Source organism: Pseudorca crassidens, chromosome 19, assembly GCF_039906515.1.
Source record: "Pseudorca crassidens isolate mPseCra1 chromosome 19, mPseCra1.hap1, whole genome shotgun sequence".
Lineage (NCBI taxonomy): Eukaryota > Metazoa > Chordata > Mammalia > Artiodactyla > Delphinidae > Pseudorca > Pseudorca crassidens.
Genome location: NC_090314.1, coordinates 37,967,482 through 37,986,648, shown reverse-complemented (window position 1 = coordinate 37,986,648; position 19,167 = coordinate 37,967,482). Strand labels below are relative to the sequence as shown.

Here is a 19,167-nt window from a genome sequence, read left to right as displayed (position 1 = left end):
AGCAACAAATAGGCAGATGCCTCCAAGCTCCAACGCCTCTGGGGCGCAGCTGACAGGTTTTGGGGGGGCTCCCTGCTCCTCACAGCTGCGATCAGTCGCTAAACACGACTCACCCCGAAAGCCACATCTACCCTAGGATTATTCCTTCCATGAAGTATTTTATATTGTGAAAGAAGGCCATTTGGCTGGGAAAACAATGAAAACCCTCCCAAAGAACCTGTCACCCTGTGGGAACGCTACATCACTCACTCTGTGCTGCTTAAGGAATCGAGTGTGGCAGCGGCGGCGACAGTAAAAACACTCTTTATTTGTGGTGGTTCAAGGCCGTGGGGGGCGAGCCCTTTGCAAACGGACGCACCGGTGACACAGATGCTGGATTCCAGGTTTCCGGGCACTCGTCAGGCCCGTGTTCTGAACAGCACACGTTCCCGGGATTTCCCGAGTTCCTCTATGTGGGGCTGGGTGTGCGGAGGTCCCGCCTCAGGCCCCGGGCCACAGGGAGATGGGCACCGTCAGTCCCCGTGGCCTTCGTCAGGGGGGTTGAGTTGGCCAAAAAGAGATCGATACAGCTCTGTCCTGGAAGACAAACAAAACAAACCGGTTAACACGTTGGTTAACTTTTCAAGGTTAAAAAAGGGGCTTCCCTGGTGGCGCAGTGGTTGAGAGTCCGCCTGCCGATGCAGGGGACACGGGTTCGTGCCCCGGTCTGGGAAGATCCCACATGCCGCGGAGCGGCTGGGCCCATGAGCCATGGCCGCTGAGCCTGCGCATCCAGAGCCTGTGCTCCGCAACGGGAGAGGCCACAACAGTGAGAGGCCCGCGTACCGCAAACAAACAAACAAACAAACAAACAAAATAAAGAACCAAGAAGCTGGGAAATACCCCAGTCTGATTCTTCAATTGGAAACACAGCCACATAATTAAAAATGCATCCCACAGCTCTTATTCGCAAATACGAAGGAGGGCAGGAACCCAGAAGCGGCCAAACAGCAGAATATGTAAATAGTCCAGAGTGGCTGGATACCCTGTCTCCAGGGAACGAGTTTTCTATAAGTTTGCCCTTTTCACACAGGCTCTTCAAGTAAGAAAACAAGATTGAATATTTTAATAGGATGTATGAGACTGCCACATGAGGAGGATTCAATCAGACATGGGATGTAGGGGATATAATTCAGTTTTCATACATTTTCTTGCACTTGGCAGTACTTGAAAAACAATGAAAATGACCAGCAACAAGATTCCAATTACCAGCACACGTGCAGCTGCTCGGGCGCCAAGGGTCTTCCCCACGCCCCGGCCCTTCCGCTATTCTCCATCTAATAAATAATTCGATTGGCTAATTTATTTCTAAAGCTGGGTCTGACACTAAAAAAAAAAACCCTAACACGCCAGGGTCTTGCGTCCCTGAAAATGAAGTAAATGACCACCTGCCACCTCTGTTTCCACCACCACCTGGCCAAAGGCACCTGTCGGGGCGGGCAAGGCCCTCCCAGCACCAGCACCGAGCCCGCAGCTCCAGAGCACTTCTCTGGATGGAGGGCAGTCTCCCTGCGGAGATGCCAGGAGCCAGGAGGGTCCAAGCAGGTCAAACCCACAGGGAGGCGGGGACCACGCCCGTGCCCTCGGGGAAGGAGGGCAGGCACCTGGGCGAAGGCCATGGACCAGCGAGTAAACGAGTAAACGACCTCCTCGGAGAAAGCTGTGCCTGCTCTGCTTATGTTTTCAAGATCCACAGCCTGCCCTCCTTGTCAGGGAAACAGGCTTTTCCTAACAGAACCGCTCTCATCATCTGAGAGTCATCAGCAGCAAATCTGATTTTCAAAACAAAACAGAAGACAAAAAAACCCCACCCTTCAAACAGCTATTTTTGGTCCAGCCAGACTCGAACACAAACACTTACAAGTCTGTTTTTGAAGTCACCTTACTATAGTGGTGTGTACCAAAAGAGACATTATAATTAGAAAACCCAGCAATAGGAATAGCATATTAAAACTTTTTGAAAGGGAAAAGTCTTAAAGAAGGAACCGCAGAAGCCATGGATATAAACAAACCTTATCATGCTGGGGACCACGTGGCAGGCAGGGAACGTGCAGCCAGAAGACAGTGGGTCTCCTGTATTATTACAGGAATTTTATTGCAAGAATTTGCTGGTGCCCTCAGCCGACCATGGTGCCCCTGGACCTATAAACAAAGGATGCAGGTTCACCCGGAGCTCCAGGGTCTCTTTTGTTCCTGAGCTGTACACATCTGCCTGGCTCGGCCTTGGCCAGGCCCCGGACACGCGCGTACTAAGGCGGAAGGCAGCTTCAGACCACATGCAAATCAGAGGCAGGCAGCGTCCCTTCCAGAGGCAGTGGCTGCCAAATCACCAGCCCCATCACATAAAGGACTTTATCACGCGATGGCCCGCCTACTTGCCAAAAAGTACAAGTCTCTCTAGCCATTTCCACAAAGAAATTAAATGGTGTTAAGGGGAGAGTCGCCATGACAAAGAGGACAGTGTGGCTTTAAGGCTGCGACATCTGATGAGAGGGAGCTGCAGAGGCACCATGCCATTTAGCCCTTCACAATCATCCCTTCCCAGCCTCGCCGTGCTCGCCTGCACCAGAGCCCATCATTACCACTGAGCAAATGCTTCCTCTCCGCGCGGTGACATCAGCAAACCGCCTGGGCTGAGGCGGCAGTTACTGCCCGCAGCAGGGTTCACGTGTCGGGAGCAGAGAGGGAAATGCTGAAACCCATGTTTTGATAGAACATCATTTCACACTCAGGTGGGCAAAGCTGACAAAGATGCAGCTGTTCATGGCAAAGCAACCTGGAAAGCCGAGTGGTCTGCGTTCTTAAAGTAGCTTTACAGAAGAGAGAGAATATGAGTAAGGGATTATTCCAATCTAAGAATCCCCAAGCAATTTCAACTTGAAGTCTTCCTCACCCATGACCACCAATCAGTGACCGTTTTTACCTTCAAAGTATCTCAAACTTGCCTGCTCCTCCAGGCTCCATTATTTCAGATCTTACCATCTCTCACCCAGAATGCAGTGCCAGCCTCCTAAGCGACTTTTCCGTTCCCGTCCCCTCTTCCCCCGCCTCCATCCCCCTCAGCCCCAACTCTAAGGACTCTAGAGATGGACAAAGCAGACCCTCCTGGGGTCCAGGAGCACCACCAGGATGAAGACCCCCAGACTCCGGCTGCTCAGCTAGGCCCCAGCCCCTCTTTTTCCCTGCGGAGGACCCGCCGGGGACAGAGCTGGGAAAACCATGGCCACGAAGGGTGGGGTCCAGGGTCTGGCCCTCGAGCCTCTCTGCGTACCCCCTAACAGAACTCTACAAAATCCCGCAGCCCCTGCACACATTTTTAAGTTGATACATGAAATTTTTCTTGACGAAGTTAATAGTCACCAAGGATATAATTACCACAAATCTGTGAATACCAGCTTTTAAAATAACTCTTACATCCCTTTTGTAATACACTCAATGGAATCTATATGCCATACTGACCTGATACCCGTCATCACTCACTTAAACAACACATAAACAAACTCTTTAATTTGGAAAATTTATAGCATCTTTCTCTTTTTAAACTTGTATTTCCATTTGATTTTTCCCTACAGATTTCTGTCCTAATATAATTGTTTTATGCTTGAAAGTCTTTTATTGATCACACTATCATACTTCTTGGCCACAAAAATAAGTATGCAAATTGAAACACTTTTTGAAATTTGAAAAGTTGAAATATTTTAATTTCTTGGGACCATAAGGCTCTAAGTAATTTTTAAAAATTACTTCTGGACTGTGTTATCATTACAATTATTATTAGGATACAACTGATATATACAATAACAATATAATAAAGTGTAGTATAATTTTGGTACAATTTTAATATACATGAATATGTAAAATGTTACTGGAAATTATCTCTCAATGATATGGATGAGGCTTTCCCCTCCATTCCCATTCCATGGGTGAATATAATTTATTGCTAGAATGAAAGAGGTTCAGCACCAATTCTATTCCTATTTTTTAGTTCTTGTAGACAGAAGTGATGAGAAACCTTGCCACACAAACAAGCAGACGTGGGAATGGGAGAGTTTTGTTATAGCAATGATACTCAATGCTTTTAATTCCTTCTGAATTAACCACCCCCCCCCCCAATCACAGAGTGATCTACCACCAAAACTTAGTTTTAATGATCTACCAGCTTACAACTCAATTAGGTTCTCCTGCAATTTTGCTGAGAATAAAGACCTGGAAGCCACCTGACCGGCAGGGCTCTGTTACCCAGTCCTGGGTCACGGCCGGTCGCAATCCCTACACCGTATTTTGACCGGTCCTTCTGTGAGGTTCCCCACTCCAGAGTAACGTCCCATGTCAGGGTAAGGAGGGGCTTCGTGTCTGGAGAGGACAACCTGAAAGGCGAGGGAGAAGGAGAGCTGGCAGCTCCAGCTCGGGCAGGCTCTCAGGCAGGGCTGCTGAGAGCCTCTCAGCAAAGAGCTGGAAATTTGATTCCTGCCGCCTCTCTGTGTCTCCTTTCCGGTAGGAAGATCTCTGCACGGCCCAGGAGGAAGACTGAGGCGGAGGGCATCCTGAGCGTTGCCCCAAACCCAGACAGATGCTAGACCTGGGGTCAGTGCTCAGGGGAGAGGGAGGCACCTGGAAAGAAACAGGATGCGTCCATATCCCTATCCCATCCCAAGGCAGGAACACAAAACTAAAAACAGAACTAGGTAATGAGAAGCCACCATGGGACAGAGGGTCGGACTGCCTTCTGCTGCACAAAGCATTCTCCCTGCAGCAACCTTCCTAACCGGGATCGAGCCACCCAGAGAAGCTAAACTATCAGTCCTTCAGGTTAACCTCATCTCCATCCGATTCTCCAGTGTAAGTGTACAGTTTAATACCTGAGGTGCCCTTAAGGCTATGCATAATGAAGTTGGTTTTCTAAATATATAATTCCTGCTCCCTATCACATTAAGAATCAAGATTTGAATCACTGAGCTGAAAGGCCTCCCCCCCACCCGTCACCCTCCCCCCACACTCCTGGCCTCAATGTAGAAAATGTATTAATGTGGGTATCATGCGGGAGAATAACCTACAGAGTAATTAACAGGACTTGGACCTAAGGTAGAAGGTCGATAGCAGGGGCTCTTCCTTGAATTAAAATTTAACTTACCCTTTATTGCAACCTACAAAAGCAAGTAATGAGCACTAACATTTTTATTTCTTTTAAACTGTCATTTAGGCTATAGAGGGGATAATTACCTATCTCTAATGTAGTAAGGTTTTATAACCCTTAGTGAGGCATTTTCTAATTTAATATTTTTACTATATTATCATAAAACCTGTTTCTGGAAAAAAATGATCATGGATTAGCAGCCATCTTCCATAAAGACAGAGTGTGTGTGTGTGTGTGTGTGTGTGTGTGTGTGTGTGTGTGTGTGTGTGTGTGTGTGTGTGTGTGTGTGTGTGTGTGTGTGTGTGTGTGTGTGTGTGTGTGTGTGTACTGGGATTCAGCTTATTTATTATGTGACTCTTGTGAAGAGACTTAAGCGCGCCCAGTAGAGCTGGCTGTGAGATGCCATCACTTGAGTGGTGGGCGAGGTTTGAAGCAGCCCTAAACGAAACGCGGTGGACGTGTGTCACGGTGCCGTCCAGCCACGCGCACTGTGTGTCACGGTGCCGTCCAGCCACGCGCACTCCCATCATCGGGGCAGACACTACAAAGCAGCACCTGAACCCTGCAGAGGACCTGTGCGGGGGGCATGGGACTGAAGGAGCCGCGCAGGCCTCGCCCCAGACACCCCACTCCTCCTCCCCCTCCTCTGGCCCGGACACCCCCACACTGCACCCACCTGGCCCTGTGGCCAAAGGCGAGCAGACAGCAGGGAGAAAGCAGCCAGGCCACCGCTCCCTAAAGAAACCTGCACAGCCTCCAAAAGTACATCCCATTCTCCAAGCAAGTACGATATGCAGGGATTTCAGCGTGTGCCCGAAGAAACAATATCGCTGCTTTCCTGATTAAAACTATACACAGAATTTGTCCTTGATTAATTTGAGATTGTTCATTAGTTGCTTCACTGGGGGAGGGGGTTTGTCCTCCCTAAATATACAAGACGCATCCCAGAGTGTGCGGGGGGAGGGGCCTCCCTCCCCCATAATCCCCTCCCCTTCCCTGCACACCCGAGGGCCCTGTGCTGCGTGCTTCTGTGGAACTTGATGTCTTAGACATACATTTGAGAATCCAAGGGTGACGAAACACACAGAGGGAAAGTGAGACTAAGGGCTCCAATTCCAGCAGCACTCGTGTCCAGCAGAACCTTGACGAAACCCGAATACCTGGGAGTCAGTACAGACACAGCAAGAACAGAAACTCACACTGACCACTGTGGTTGCCGACTGCAGATGTACTTTTGTTTTAGTTTTTTTTTTTTCGGTACGCGGGCCTCTCACTATTGTGGCCTCTCCCGTTGCGGAGCACAGGCTCTGGACGCGCAGGCCCAGTGGCCATGGCTCACGGGCCCAGACGCTCCGCGGCATGTGGGATCTTCCCGGACCGGGGCACGAACCCGTGTCCCCTGCATTGGCAGGCGGACTCTCAACCACTGAGCCACCAGGGAAGCCCTGCAAATGCACTTTTAAAAATCACTGGCAATGTTACTGATGCATGCTTTTTTTCACGTTCGTGTTTGGAAAACATTTTACTTATTAGTGCTGTAGAAGCTTATATATGTGTATTAGGTGAGGATGGTCCCTGGCCTCAAAGTATAACACAAAGGTATAATAAATTCATAAAATACACAGGAATGCCTATTTGCTGTGCTAGGTTTTCGTAGGTTTATAGAGACAAGAATGACGCGGCAGAACCTGCGTGGGGAAGGTGAACGTATCAGTTAACTCTGTCTGGACAGCCCCCTCCGCTCGGAGAGGTGGCAGTGTCCTCCCTCTCGCCGGGCACCCCTCTGCTGCTCTGGGACCCCTCCCACAGCCCAGTCCTCCAGAGTTAGGACGGACAGCTCCTTGATCCTCCCCGTGGCAGCATTTCAACCACTGCTGCCTTCCCCTGACTAAATCTGGTCTCTTCCGGGTGAAAAGAAACAGTTCACTCCATTCCCGCTATGACCGAGCTGGAGTTCTCCTGCTGGCCCGGCGGAACCCCTCGGAGCCCTCCAGGTTGCCAAAGAGCTGACAGGGAGGCCCTCGCTCTCCGAGCCCACACCCACGTGTCTGGACGGTCCAGGTGGTCCAGGTGCGTGGGGCGAGCTCTACCACCTCCTCTGTTCTCAGCCCGTCCTTTCCTGCCCTCACAGAGCTTCCAGTCTCTCTGTTCTGCCTGCCAACGTGCCCAGGGCATCCCAACTGCCAACTGAAAAAGATATCTTGCCAGTCATCACTTGGCACCAAACCAAGGGGTCCTCCCAACCTAACCTTCTGGCTGCTTTGAGGTCTGCTCCCCAAATACTAGAGATGGGACAGCACCTCCCTTAATCTTTCATTCCTTCTGCTTCCTCTGACCCCAATCCATTCTACTCTGTATCAGAGACTTTACAGGCGAGAGAAACATGCCTGAGAACTGTTTCTATGACCTAAGAGGGGAACTACATTGGTCCAGGTGGCAGGAGGCTGCCCTGCGCTCCTGGCGGCCGCATGCACATCACAGCAGCGGGATCAGAGGCAGGGCCCCCCACTCCGGGCCTTCATCTCTCAGGAAGCCTGCGTTGTGAGGAAGACAATGCAGGCGAAGGGACAGAAATACGTCCTGTAAGGAGGGAGCATCACATAGGATGACGTAAAAAAAAAAAAAAACTACGAGTGGAAGACTCAGAATTCTTGAATGCAGCCGAAAGGCCAGCACTTAACAATAAGTGGCTCTCGGGCTTCTCTCCCGAAACGCCGGCACAACTGCATACCAAAAAATCACACACACACACACACACAACCAAGAAACGTGAAAAGAGAAGAAAGCGACCTTCTCTTACTGAGGTCTTATTTCTTAACAGGATCAAGTTAGCAAAGTAATAGTGACTCAGAGAATGCCCTCACCTATCACTAATTACCTAAATCTGGACGCAAGGCAAATCTCCCATCAGAACCAGGCTCAACTCTTCACAAGCTCCAAGGCAGCCCACCGCAGCTGCCCAAATCTGCCACAAGGTGGCAGCACACGATGCATTTCTCAGTGGACCAGGCAACTAGCAAGGCTCCCAGCAAACTGTGGCCATAAATTACCTAGTGTCTGCTCTCCTCGCCATCCTCCCCAGTGCTTGAAGGAGACTCGGGAGGGTCTGTTCCATTTCGCTCCTTTGGTCAGGTCAGAACCAGGTCCTTCAAACCTCTGCAAATGCTTTTAGCCCTACAGCTTTAAATTACAGATGATGACACGGCCTCTGGCCCGTCTCCTAAAGATCAGACCGACTCAAGATTTATAAATGTTCAAAGATGCAGGTTCAGGCCCCAAACAAAGGAACTGAACGGCTGGGAGGAGGAAGGAGAGGTGAGAGGGAGCGAGGGGTGAATCTGTAAAGGTTTGCTCCCCACTTGCGCTCCCTCCTTGCTCCCAAGCCAGTTAACAAATTCACTCCACTTACACAAGGAAGAAAAACACTTGAAACTTCCATCATCCCTACCACTAGTTTCAAGTCTTTCAAATTCTTTTAAAGAAAAATAATTTACCTTGGTGGGACTTGCAAAAAAGTGGAGGGGGGTGGGAGGGACTGCTGACAAAAGGGATGTCGCCTCCTCTCCTGTGCATTAATATTCCATATTCCTGGGATGATTTCCACTTTCACAGTTTGACTGTTTTATAACAGATTTGACGCGAGAGAAGACAAATGGCCTCACAAAGGAAAGACGACAAATCATCTCACCGCTTTTAGCGAGGTCTTCTCTTTACTTTTATTTATTTTTATTCTGTGGCTGGGCTGTGGAGCTCTCTGCCTTGCTGGCGATGTTTAATATTAACGCCAAGCCCCCGCGATGCTGGCAATAGAGTTGGCCCGTGTTGTGTTTGTGGCTTTGTGACTGCTGGCTTCAGGAAGATGAAGCTCCTTGTCCAAACAGCAGCCCCTCTAACAGCTCCTGTTAAAAGCCAGGGGATGCTTCGCTGCTTAGACGTGAATCACTTCCTTCAACCCCAGGGAAAGGGAGGCTGACACTGAGTTACATTTGTATCCTTATCAGGACCTCTGCCCAACGACGCAGGGCCGGGCGGGAGCGGGCGTATGACGCTTCTCTCAGCTCCAGTTTAAGGCTACTCCGAGGGGGTCAAAACACACAGAAATCAACAAGGATATCTGTCCTCAACCCACAGAGTTTCAGCAAGGCATTCCATTACTTCTGGTGATATATTGGAGGACTAACTTTACCAAAAATACCCAGTCCTAATCCGAACATAAAAGCAGCAACTACCGAGCACACAAACACTGGCAGTACCTCTGGGCGGCCGCGCCCCGGGCTGGGCTCAGCCTGCAGGACACAAAGGCCACCATCCACACGCTCCCCCCAGGGTGCGACCGCCCCTGTTCTGTTTCTGTTCTGCCCTCTTGGTCTTTTTTATCTTCCTCCCATAGCCCTTGTCCTGGGTTCTGTTCTAGGCCCTCCTCCCTTCTCTCTCGACCCCGCCCCTGGCCAACTCATCCACGCTCTCAGCCCTGCCCGTCTCCTGGGTGCAAAAGCCGCCTACAGCCGGAGTGCCCACGTCCCCACCTTGGCACTGCATCCAACTCCAGTAAACTGGCCACTGACAGCACCAGGCCCTGCAGGGCGGTTCTGCCGCCTAAACTACCTTTGTTAATCATGGCAGCAGATTCTCTATCTTCCATGTCCAACACTTAACTGTTTAATGGCAGGAAGCTACAAAGTTACAGGTACCAACATCACATTTTCTGATTAAAAAATAAAATCCTCCCTGAGATAGGGATCTTGTTTGGACAGTTCACTTACATTAATTGACAGAATGCAAACTGATGCCCTCCATCTGTCACTCTTTCTTGGTTTTTAATGGTTTCCTTCAAAGAACTTCCTCCTCTCCACCGTAAATCAGAGGAGAGAAATTTGGAAAAAAGGTTTCTCCCAGACACCTGCCAGGGCACCTGTCCCCAGGAGGAGTGCCCAGGAGCCCTCAGCTTCCGGGTGTCTGCAACAGGGCCACCCCCCACCCACGCACCTCGGTTCACCAGAGTCGCTTAAGTCAGCAATCTAATGACCTCAGCCAGTTATGGGACTGGTTTTTAAAAGCCTGGCTGCTCTGTGCAAAACGAGTGGTTTGCGTTTCTGCCCCTGGAAGCTGGTGACTCTGTTTTGCTGCCCGGCTGTGCCTCCCCTGCAGGATGGAGAGCTGGGCGAGGACGAGGAGGCTGAGCGCCGCCAGCGCCGGCAGGAGAAAATGTGTATTGATTTGTCCCTCCTTTTAGAGGAGCACGGAGCGTTGAAGAACAGCTGCTCCTCTCTGCAGCCTTTCACATTACACGCGCCACAGAAGGCCCAACCCCCACCCGCCTCCGGGAAGCAGAAAGGGGTGGCTCCTGGGTGCCAGCGGCCACTAGGCTGCCTGGTCCATGGTGCGGACTCCCAACACCCCAGGCCAGAACGCCTCCCCTTTCTCGGATCCAGTAATTTCCCTCTCTGGGCTGACGTTTCCTCATCTATATTGGAGAAGAAAGAGCCTTCAGTCTTATTTACCTTTTAAGTGGAGGTGCCCAGAGGGTAAAAGAGTTAATGTTTACAAAGTGTTCTGCTCCCCAGAGGAAGACAATGGATAAAACACAAGGTGTGGTTGGCTCATTCAAGACCTCCTTTCCAGGGTAGTTAGTAACAGCTTCCCATTACAAATGCCCCGCTTCCTAGCACCTGGAACTCAAAGTACACTCAGGCAATGCCCTTTATCTAAATATCCTTTTTTGCTGTGACACTTAATACCAACACTAAAAATAACAAAAGGAAATCACAGACTATTATGCCTTGTTAATGCACAGACAGGAGCCATTCCAGAAATGTCTTCTTCTTAAACCAAACAAATCCTGAGAGCATTCCAAAAATGCTGACCTACAATGAGAACTGGTCATCACAGAGCCCTGTCTGAACACTCCATGTTTCCACAGTAACTAAAACTTTGTAGAAGGGGCACCAGAAACCAAACCCGGTATGGTTATCACAGCCAAGATGGGCAGGAGAAAACCGACAGTATGATACAAGTTTGTGGCGTACACTCTTGGGAGCAACTGCAATACAAGAGTGTTCTTGAAAGACCTTTTCCCAGGGTTCATCCTAAGTTAAAAGACCTCCAAAACTCTGTCAGTAAAGGATTGGGCATGACAAGTCCCGGAGCTGGACTCTACTTATTTCTAGGGCTTTTCCAACGTGGCCAGGAGTGAAAAACAAACTATGGCACCGGCTCTCAGGCGGTGCGACATCCTCGCGTGGAGACAGAGCCCGCAGAGTAATCGATTAGGGTCTGCACTGCCGGTGAACTACCGTGTACAGAGTGCCGTGGGAACAGAGCAAAGTGCGGACGGTCCCTGACTTACAAAGGCTCGACTCAAGATGTTTCCACTTTACGATGGTGCAAAAGCAATGTGCACTTATTAGAAACTGTACTTCCAGTTTTGAACTGTGACTTCTCTCTTCCCGGGCCGGGGATGTGCGGCAGATCCCCTCTTGTGATGCTGGACAGGGCAGCCCCCGGTCAGCCACACGATCACAGAGGTGGACAACCACTCTGTGCCCAGACAGCCCTCCCGTTGTTCACTCTCAGTACAGTATTCGATCAATGACATGAGACACTCAACACTTTATTATGAAATAGGCTTTGTGTTGGATGATTCTGCCCAACTGTAGGCTAATGTGAGTGTTCTGAGCACGGTTACGGTGGGCGAGGGTCAGGCGTGATGTCAGTAGCTTAGGGGTATTTAATGCATTTTCGACTTACGTTATTTTCAACCTGCAATGGGTTTATCGAGATGTAACCCCACTGTAAATCGATGAAGATCTGTATATTAGAGTTAGATGACTTGGAGAGATTTTAGTAAAAGAGGCAAGAAGCCTTTGTTCATTCATCTTATAGGAATTGTTTGCAAAAATAATCTTACCAGCAAATTGCTTATAAGCAACAGACTCATAAGCTGAAGGCCTTTAAAGGCACTTCAGACAGGAGACCTACAGCCAACTCTTCTCAGGTTTGCACAGAAATGGGTATGTCTGCGTTGCAGGCAAAGGGACAATGACATAATATGTACACATGGGAAAATGTAAATTTTGTTTATTTACCTATTTGTACAGATATCATTAAAACAGTCCTTCTCAGAAACAAAAAAATTACAAAGAACATTTCATTCTCAAGAATCTGATGAGCAAGAAGAACTATTTTCACTTTATAAAGAAGGAAACCAAGGCCCAGAGACAAGATTTCTTCAAGGTCACATTGTCTGTGAGCTGGGGCAGAACAGGTGCTCAAGGATCCCGAGTCAGTTCTCTAGCCCAGAGAAGGCTGACATCAACTGGGAAAAGACTTAAATTGTTTTGCAAATAGAACTTCTGCTACAAAAATGCTATACAGTAAGTAAGGCAGGATTCAATTGGAATCAAAATATATTATCGCAAATGTATGAGTATAATACCATACATTTTTACTAAAATCTCTCCAAGTCATCTAACTCGATAATACCAAACACAGGATTATAGTAAACATACGCATACTATTGTACTTTGACATATAAATGAAGCATTCTTAGCAAGAAAAAAACCCGAATAAGTGTTTTTGTGAAATGTAATAAGTACTGTTAGAGAGTAACAAATAAACAGGGGTTCCCTGGTGGCACAGTGGTTGAGAGTCCGCCTGCTGAGGCAGGGGACACGGGTTCGTGCCCTGGTCCGGGAAGACCCCACATGCTACGGAGCGGCTGGGCCCGTGAGCCATGGCTGCTGAGCCTGTGCGTCTGGAGCCTGTGCTCCGCAATGGGAGAGGCCACAACAGTGAGAGGCCCGTGTACCGCCAAAAAAAAAAAAAAAGGGGGGGGGGTTCAAGGACAAAAGAACCACACCTCAGTCGGGGGTAGGGAACCATTAAAGGCTCTCTGAAAAGGCTGATGTGTACCAAGGACTACAAACCCTGCAACAGGAAAGGATGCAGACAGGGCAGGGGTGAGGAGATGCTCCAGTTCCCATGAGCAGAATTAAGAGACACAAGCGGGAGGAGGAGGGAGTGTGTCCTGGGACCTCAGGGGCCGGCAGGACAGCACAAAGAAAGTACACACCAAACCAGGTGATGAGGAGAGAAAGGTAGCAGGGTGACAAATCACTGCAGGCCTTGAGTGGCAGGTTCGAGTATGGCTTTTACGCTGTAGGTGACAAGGAATAGCATTTCCTAAGTGGTATTTTAGGAAGGCGCAATCTGGCAATGATGCACAGAACTAATTAAATCAGACGGGGGGTGGGGGGGGCGATCAAGAGGCTGTTGGTGTTAACAGTCTATGTGGGAAGAAAAAAAATCTGGGCTCACAAAGAAGCCGTAGGACTGGAGAGTAGAGACCACTGAATGATATACGAAAATAAAGTGCCAAGCAGACCAAAAGTAAGAAATCAGAAAAAAGCAGGAGAAAGTATCAGCGAACAGCTCATCCTGGGATCCAGGAGGGAGTGCCTAAGCATAAAAGCAATGAAAAACACTCCTAAGAAACAGGTGTTATACATTAGATCACATAAAAAGTAAAACTTACATATGACCAATAAAGATCGTTAATACCAACAGGTGAGCAAACGGGGAGAGCTACAAAAAATAGGAAATATGGTATATAATCATAATATGTAAAATTCACACAAACTGCAAAGAAAAATTAAACCCAAAGAAAAAATGGGACAAAGGATAAAAACAGCAATACAAATGACTAATAAATATACAGACTCTTCAAGGCTATGATTAAATGCGAAAATAAACATTAGATGCTTAGCCCAGTGCCTAGCACACTGTAGGGCCTCAGTAAAGGGTCACTGTTATTGAACTCTCCATATCAGCAAAGGTAAATGACATGAGCCTCAGGTGGGGGAGGGGGGATGTAAATCAGTACAACCTATCACGAACCACTGAAAGTACATATATAACTGAATCACTTTGCTATACACCAGAAACTAACACGACATTGTAAAACAACTATACTGCAATAAAAAAAATTTTTTTTTTAAGTTTTTGCCTTTGACCCAGGATTACCCTTCTACTCCTTAGAACCTATTCTAAAGATACAAGCAAAACCTAAAACATGGATTTCTATACAAATATGTTCACTGCAGCATTCCTTAAAGAGAAATAAAAACAATCAGAAATAACCTAAACATCCAAGAATACATATTCCATAACTGAATATTATAAGTCATTAAGATGTCTTTAAAATATTTAATGGTATTAAAATGCTTATAATATAAAGTTAACTGGAAAAAGGGATTCAAACATATATGAATCTATCTTTAAAAAATATACACATAAAAAGTTCTGTAAGAAAATATATTAGTAGTAGTAATAATATTCAATTCCCAGTAGCAGATAACATGAATTTCCTTTGCGCTTTCAGTATTTTCCAAATTTTCTTCCATAAGATTTTGTTTTTTAAGATTTTTTTAAAATAAATGTATTTATTTATTCATTTTTCGCTGCATTGGGTCTTTGTTGCTGCACGCGGGCTTTCTCTAGTCGTGGAGAGCACGGGCTACTCTCTTCGTTGTGATGTGTAGGCTTCTCATTGCGGTGGCTTCTGTTGTTGCGGAGTACGGGCTCTAGGAGCATGGGCTCAGTAGTTGTGGCTTGCGGGCTCTAGAGCGCAGGCTCAGTAGTTGTGGCGCACGGGCTTAGCTGCTCTGCAGCATGTGGGATCTTCCCGGATCAGGGCTCGAACCCGTGTCCCCTGCATTGGCAGGTGGATTCTTAACCACTGCGCCACCAGGGAAGCCCAAGATTTTTTTTTTCTTTTTTTTGATGTGGACCATTTTAAAGTCTTTATCGAATTTGTTACAATATTGCTTCTGATTTATGCTTTGGTTTTTTGGCCTTGAGGTAATGTGGGATCTTAGCTCCCCAACCAAGGATCGAACCCACATCCCCTGCACTGGAAGGCGAAGTCTTAACCCCTGGACTGCCAGGGAAGTCCCTTTTGTTTTTATTATACGGGAAAAATGTAGTCTCTAAGGAAAGAAGGTGACAGGCACCTGAACCCGGAAGAAAGAGAACTGTCAAGAGCAAATGGACTGAATACACTGGACCAGGTTTCAAAGCTAATTATGAGGTTTAGGGTCTTTGTAATCAAAGAATGGTGTAACCATAAGAGCAGGCCTGGAAATTCAGTGATTCACACTAGCCCCGTGCTCCACAACTACAAAGCCTGCGCTCTAGAGCCCGCGAGCCACAACTACTGAGCCTGCAAGCCACAACTACTGAAGCCTGCGAGCCTAGAGCCCGTGCTCCGCAACAAGAGAAGCCACCACAATGAGAAGCCCGTGCACCGCAACAAAGAGTAGCTCCCGCTCAGCACAACTAGAGAAAGCCCGCGCGCAGCGACAAAGACTCAACACAGCCAAAAATAAATAAAATAAATAAGCTTGCTGATTTCTTGAAAACAGGGGCAGGGGTCAGAAGCCACACTCCCAGATGCATAAACCAGCTCCCCTACAAACTTGCTGTTTGTCTTGGGCAAATTACTCAATTGCTTTCTGCCTCATTATTCTTATCATGGAACACAGATAATGTCAACCACTTTAGTGGTTTCTCATAGGACCGAATGAAAATACATATGAAGAGTTTAGAACAGTGTCTGACGTACAGTAAACGTTCAGTAAGTGGAATCTGAGGGAGTTCCCTGGTGGCCTAGTAGTCAGGATTCCGGGCTTTCACTGCTGTGGCCCGAGTTCAATCCCTGGTCAAGGAACTGAGATTCAAAAAACTAATAATAGGGCTTCCCTGATGGCGCAGTGGTTGAGAGTCCACCTGCCGATGCAGGGGACACGGGTTCGTGCCCCGGTCCGGGAAGATCCCACATGCTGCGGAGCGGCTGGGCCCGTGAGCCATGGCCGCTGAGCCTGCGCGTCTGGAGCCTGTGCTCCGCAGCGGGAGAGGCCACAACAGTGAGAGGCCCGTGTACCGCAAAAATAAATAAATAAAAAATAAAATAATAATAAGTGGAATATGAAGTTATCATTCCATGCCATTTCACTGCCAATCAGAAATAGGGTGGCAGACTTAGGGTGGATAAATTAGAGCAAAGGATGGACACAAAAACTGAGATGATCTGCACATCTTAGCAACCCAAGCTGCTCAGGTGGCTCAGTGAGCACTGTGGGAAATGTATTCATAATATGAATGGACAACTAATCTAAATTCAGGTGAAAAACATTAGCTGCTGCCTACCTCCTTGCAAGTTACTTCATTGTGACTAATACAGTATAAGATATTACATTTTAAAAGACAATAATAATAGAATACAAAAACTTAAAAATAATAATTCCTTAAGAGAAACATTTACACTCACTTTAATGAATGTGAAATATCCCTTTGGGAGAAGAATAAGATTCACAATCTTTTGAAGAAATGATGGGAATTTGCCTGCAGAAATGAGCACTGTAGTTAAGAAACCCTATTCTGAGGAAAGATTTATCTGTTCAGCATCTACAATCTCTTTCTAGAAAATGTGCTTTTCTCTCTCTACAACCTGCTTGGAACCAAGCCTTGAATTTGAGAATGCAAATTCTTCAGAACTGTATGAGGACTGCAAACCAGCGAACCAGGAAATATGGAAGAAACGAGAGCAGTGCTTTCTTTGCAATCAAATTTTAAAACTCTGGCCCAAGTGTCAGGTTTGAACTTGAGAACGTTCTCTTTGTCCTTTCTGACGTTTCTGGAGGAGGAAGGCCCCAGGCCCCCTCGCTCCGTGCTGGACGCCATCTTTAATGATGATATATGGGGTCCTCTCCCTTCAGCACTGCTGGGGGGTCAAACGTGTGATGCCGCCCTCCCGAGCATCAACAAGCAAATTATAAACTGTGTCAATCCGAGTTAATGCAAAGCTGTAATCCTCTTTAACAAGAGATCAAATCACTGCCATGAGTTATGTTCATTCTGTAATCTGATAAGGAAGAGACGGAACCTCTAATAAAAGAGTAATGGGAGCCTTTAATGACGCTGGGGAAAGACAGCACCAGTGCAAGTTTCCAGTTCGTTCCTGCTGATTAGATCAATGTTGCATATTTGCTCGGGCTTGTTTCACCTGTCAGAACAACCTGTGTCTTTTTAGGAGATAAGAAGCCTCAGAGAAAACATCTATATCTTAACCATTCTTGCTCTCAAGTTTTTAACCAACGAAAAATGCTCTGTGGAGGGTATTTCTGGGGTTATTAGCTGATGTGCTCTCAAATGCTAAGCAAACTTCCTCAGAATATTTCACCACGATTCAGTGCATTATGGCTAATAAAAAAGGGTGTGTGGGGGGGGCGGTAAAGTAGGTAACGGGGAATCAAAAATGGTCTAAGTAACCTCTGGATTACCAATTAGGGAGAACAGAACACCATCAGGAGAGTGGTAGAATGTGCCCATACTTAGGGTACAGACCCACACACAAAAATGGCACGCGGAAGATAAATTGCCTGTACAAATTCTATTATACCGCGGCACTTCAAGAACAACGTGGCAGTGATGTTGACAAAGCACTTTACAAGGCTGGATTACATTTGTACATTTCTAAAACTCCAGATGTAAAACAACAATGTATTTGGTGCTTAGCAGTTATCATTAAAGGATTCTCTCCTTGTTCTTTCTAAAGCCAGTAGCTTTACAAAAGGAGAGGGGAAAGTGGTTTTTTATCTGGGGGCAGAGAGTGGGGGTTAAAATGAAAATTTTTGCTGTTCCTACTGAGAATTTAAGTTCTTTGCAAAGGAATGGAGTACCTACAAAATGTTGATATTGCTATCATTTTTGTAATAAGAAAAAAAGCTTCTTAGGAAAGAAAATACAATAACCTACCCTTTCAATGAACAGTACCAGAACTGGGTTTATCTAATAAATGCTCTCTGAAGCAGCAGTAAATGCAAGGCAAACACCAATTTTCTTAGGCACCAGGCTGACTGCTGCCACTTAGAGCTGTTCTGTGCTGACTACAAAACCCACGCTGACAGAGTAAGCATTCCCCATCCCAAATCTGGGGTGGTGGCCAGTTTTGAGGAACACATCTCGACCTGTCTCAGAGTCTTACTCAGAATTTACTTCTCCTACTTGTCACACTAGCATTTTATTATCTGACCTACATCTACCCAGCAAACGAAAAAGAACGAACTTCTTTAAAAGTCTGCCTCAGAGGGTCTTTCAAAAACAGAGGCAAAACCCCAGATGATTATTTCCACAACGACAAATTCATTTTGTTAGAACCATAATAAAAGATCACCTGGATTTTCACTTCACCCTCCCTCTAGTCTAACAGCACTCCAGGGCTTTCACACCATGTAAAGTGAGCTCTGCTTCTAAAATGTCCTTGGTAAGCTTAGAATAACTTCAATAGTCAGAGAAGTGAACAGCAATCCTGTAAATCATGCAAGTAACACACTGACCTGTTCTCAGTGGTGACAATATGCTTAGAGGGATTCTCTGCCAATGAGACATCAAGCCCTTTGTCCTCCTCCGCCCACTGATAACTCTGCCTCTACAGCATCACATGACACTTCTGCCCTCTTCGCACAGATGACTCTGAAGGGCAAACAGGAGCTGCTCTGGGAGATGTGCTGCCCCGTGCCAAGAGTACCTGAGGGTCCAGCAAAGCCAGCAATCCTTTGTAGACTCGTGGTAACCCCTCTCTCGCACGCAACACATGATACAGGGGCAAAGTTGAATTTCTTTTCTTTCCTCCCAGTACTGAAAGGCAGCTATGCTAACCACCATACCACAAACCCCTCTCCTCCCAGTACTGGGAGTGTTCATCAGGCCTGCAATAGAAACCACCTGCCTACCTCCTAATACCAGACCAGCAAAAGTGTCAGGGGTCACATGAGACTTTCACTAGCAAAGGAAACCTGAGGGCCTGTAAAGGCATTTAAATCCGTATGCAAAGCTTACCTAGAGACGCCCCAAAGGGAAATCTGTAATACAGGAGCAAACTGGGCTACTCTGCATTTAAAAAGACTTTTTAAAACATAGATTGCTTGAAGAGAAAA

General features: G+C 47.1%; 1 protein-coding gene across 2 annotated transcripts in view; it reads right to left on the bottom strand.

Annotated features, from left to right (window-relative positions):
- Positions 1–287: 287 nt before the first annotated feature.
- Positions 288–19,167, bottom strand: part of AATF (apoptosis antagonizing transcription factor) — a 98,842-nt gene continuing 79,962 nt past the window's right edge. For both annotated transcript variants that reach the window (XM_067717553.1, XM_067717554.1), the window contains one exon: positions 288–576. In XM_067717553.1, the coding sequence (XP_067573654.1) occupies positions 513–576 (64 nt within the window). In that variant the 3' untranslated portion in view covers positions 288–512. The remainder of the gene's footprint in view (positions 577–19,167) is intronic.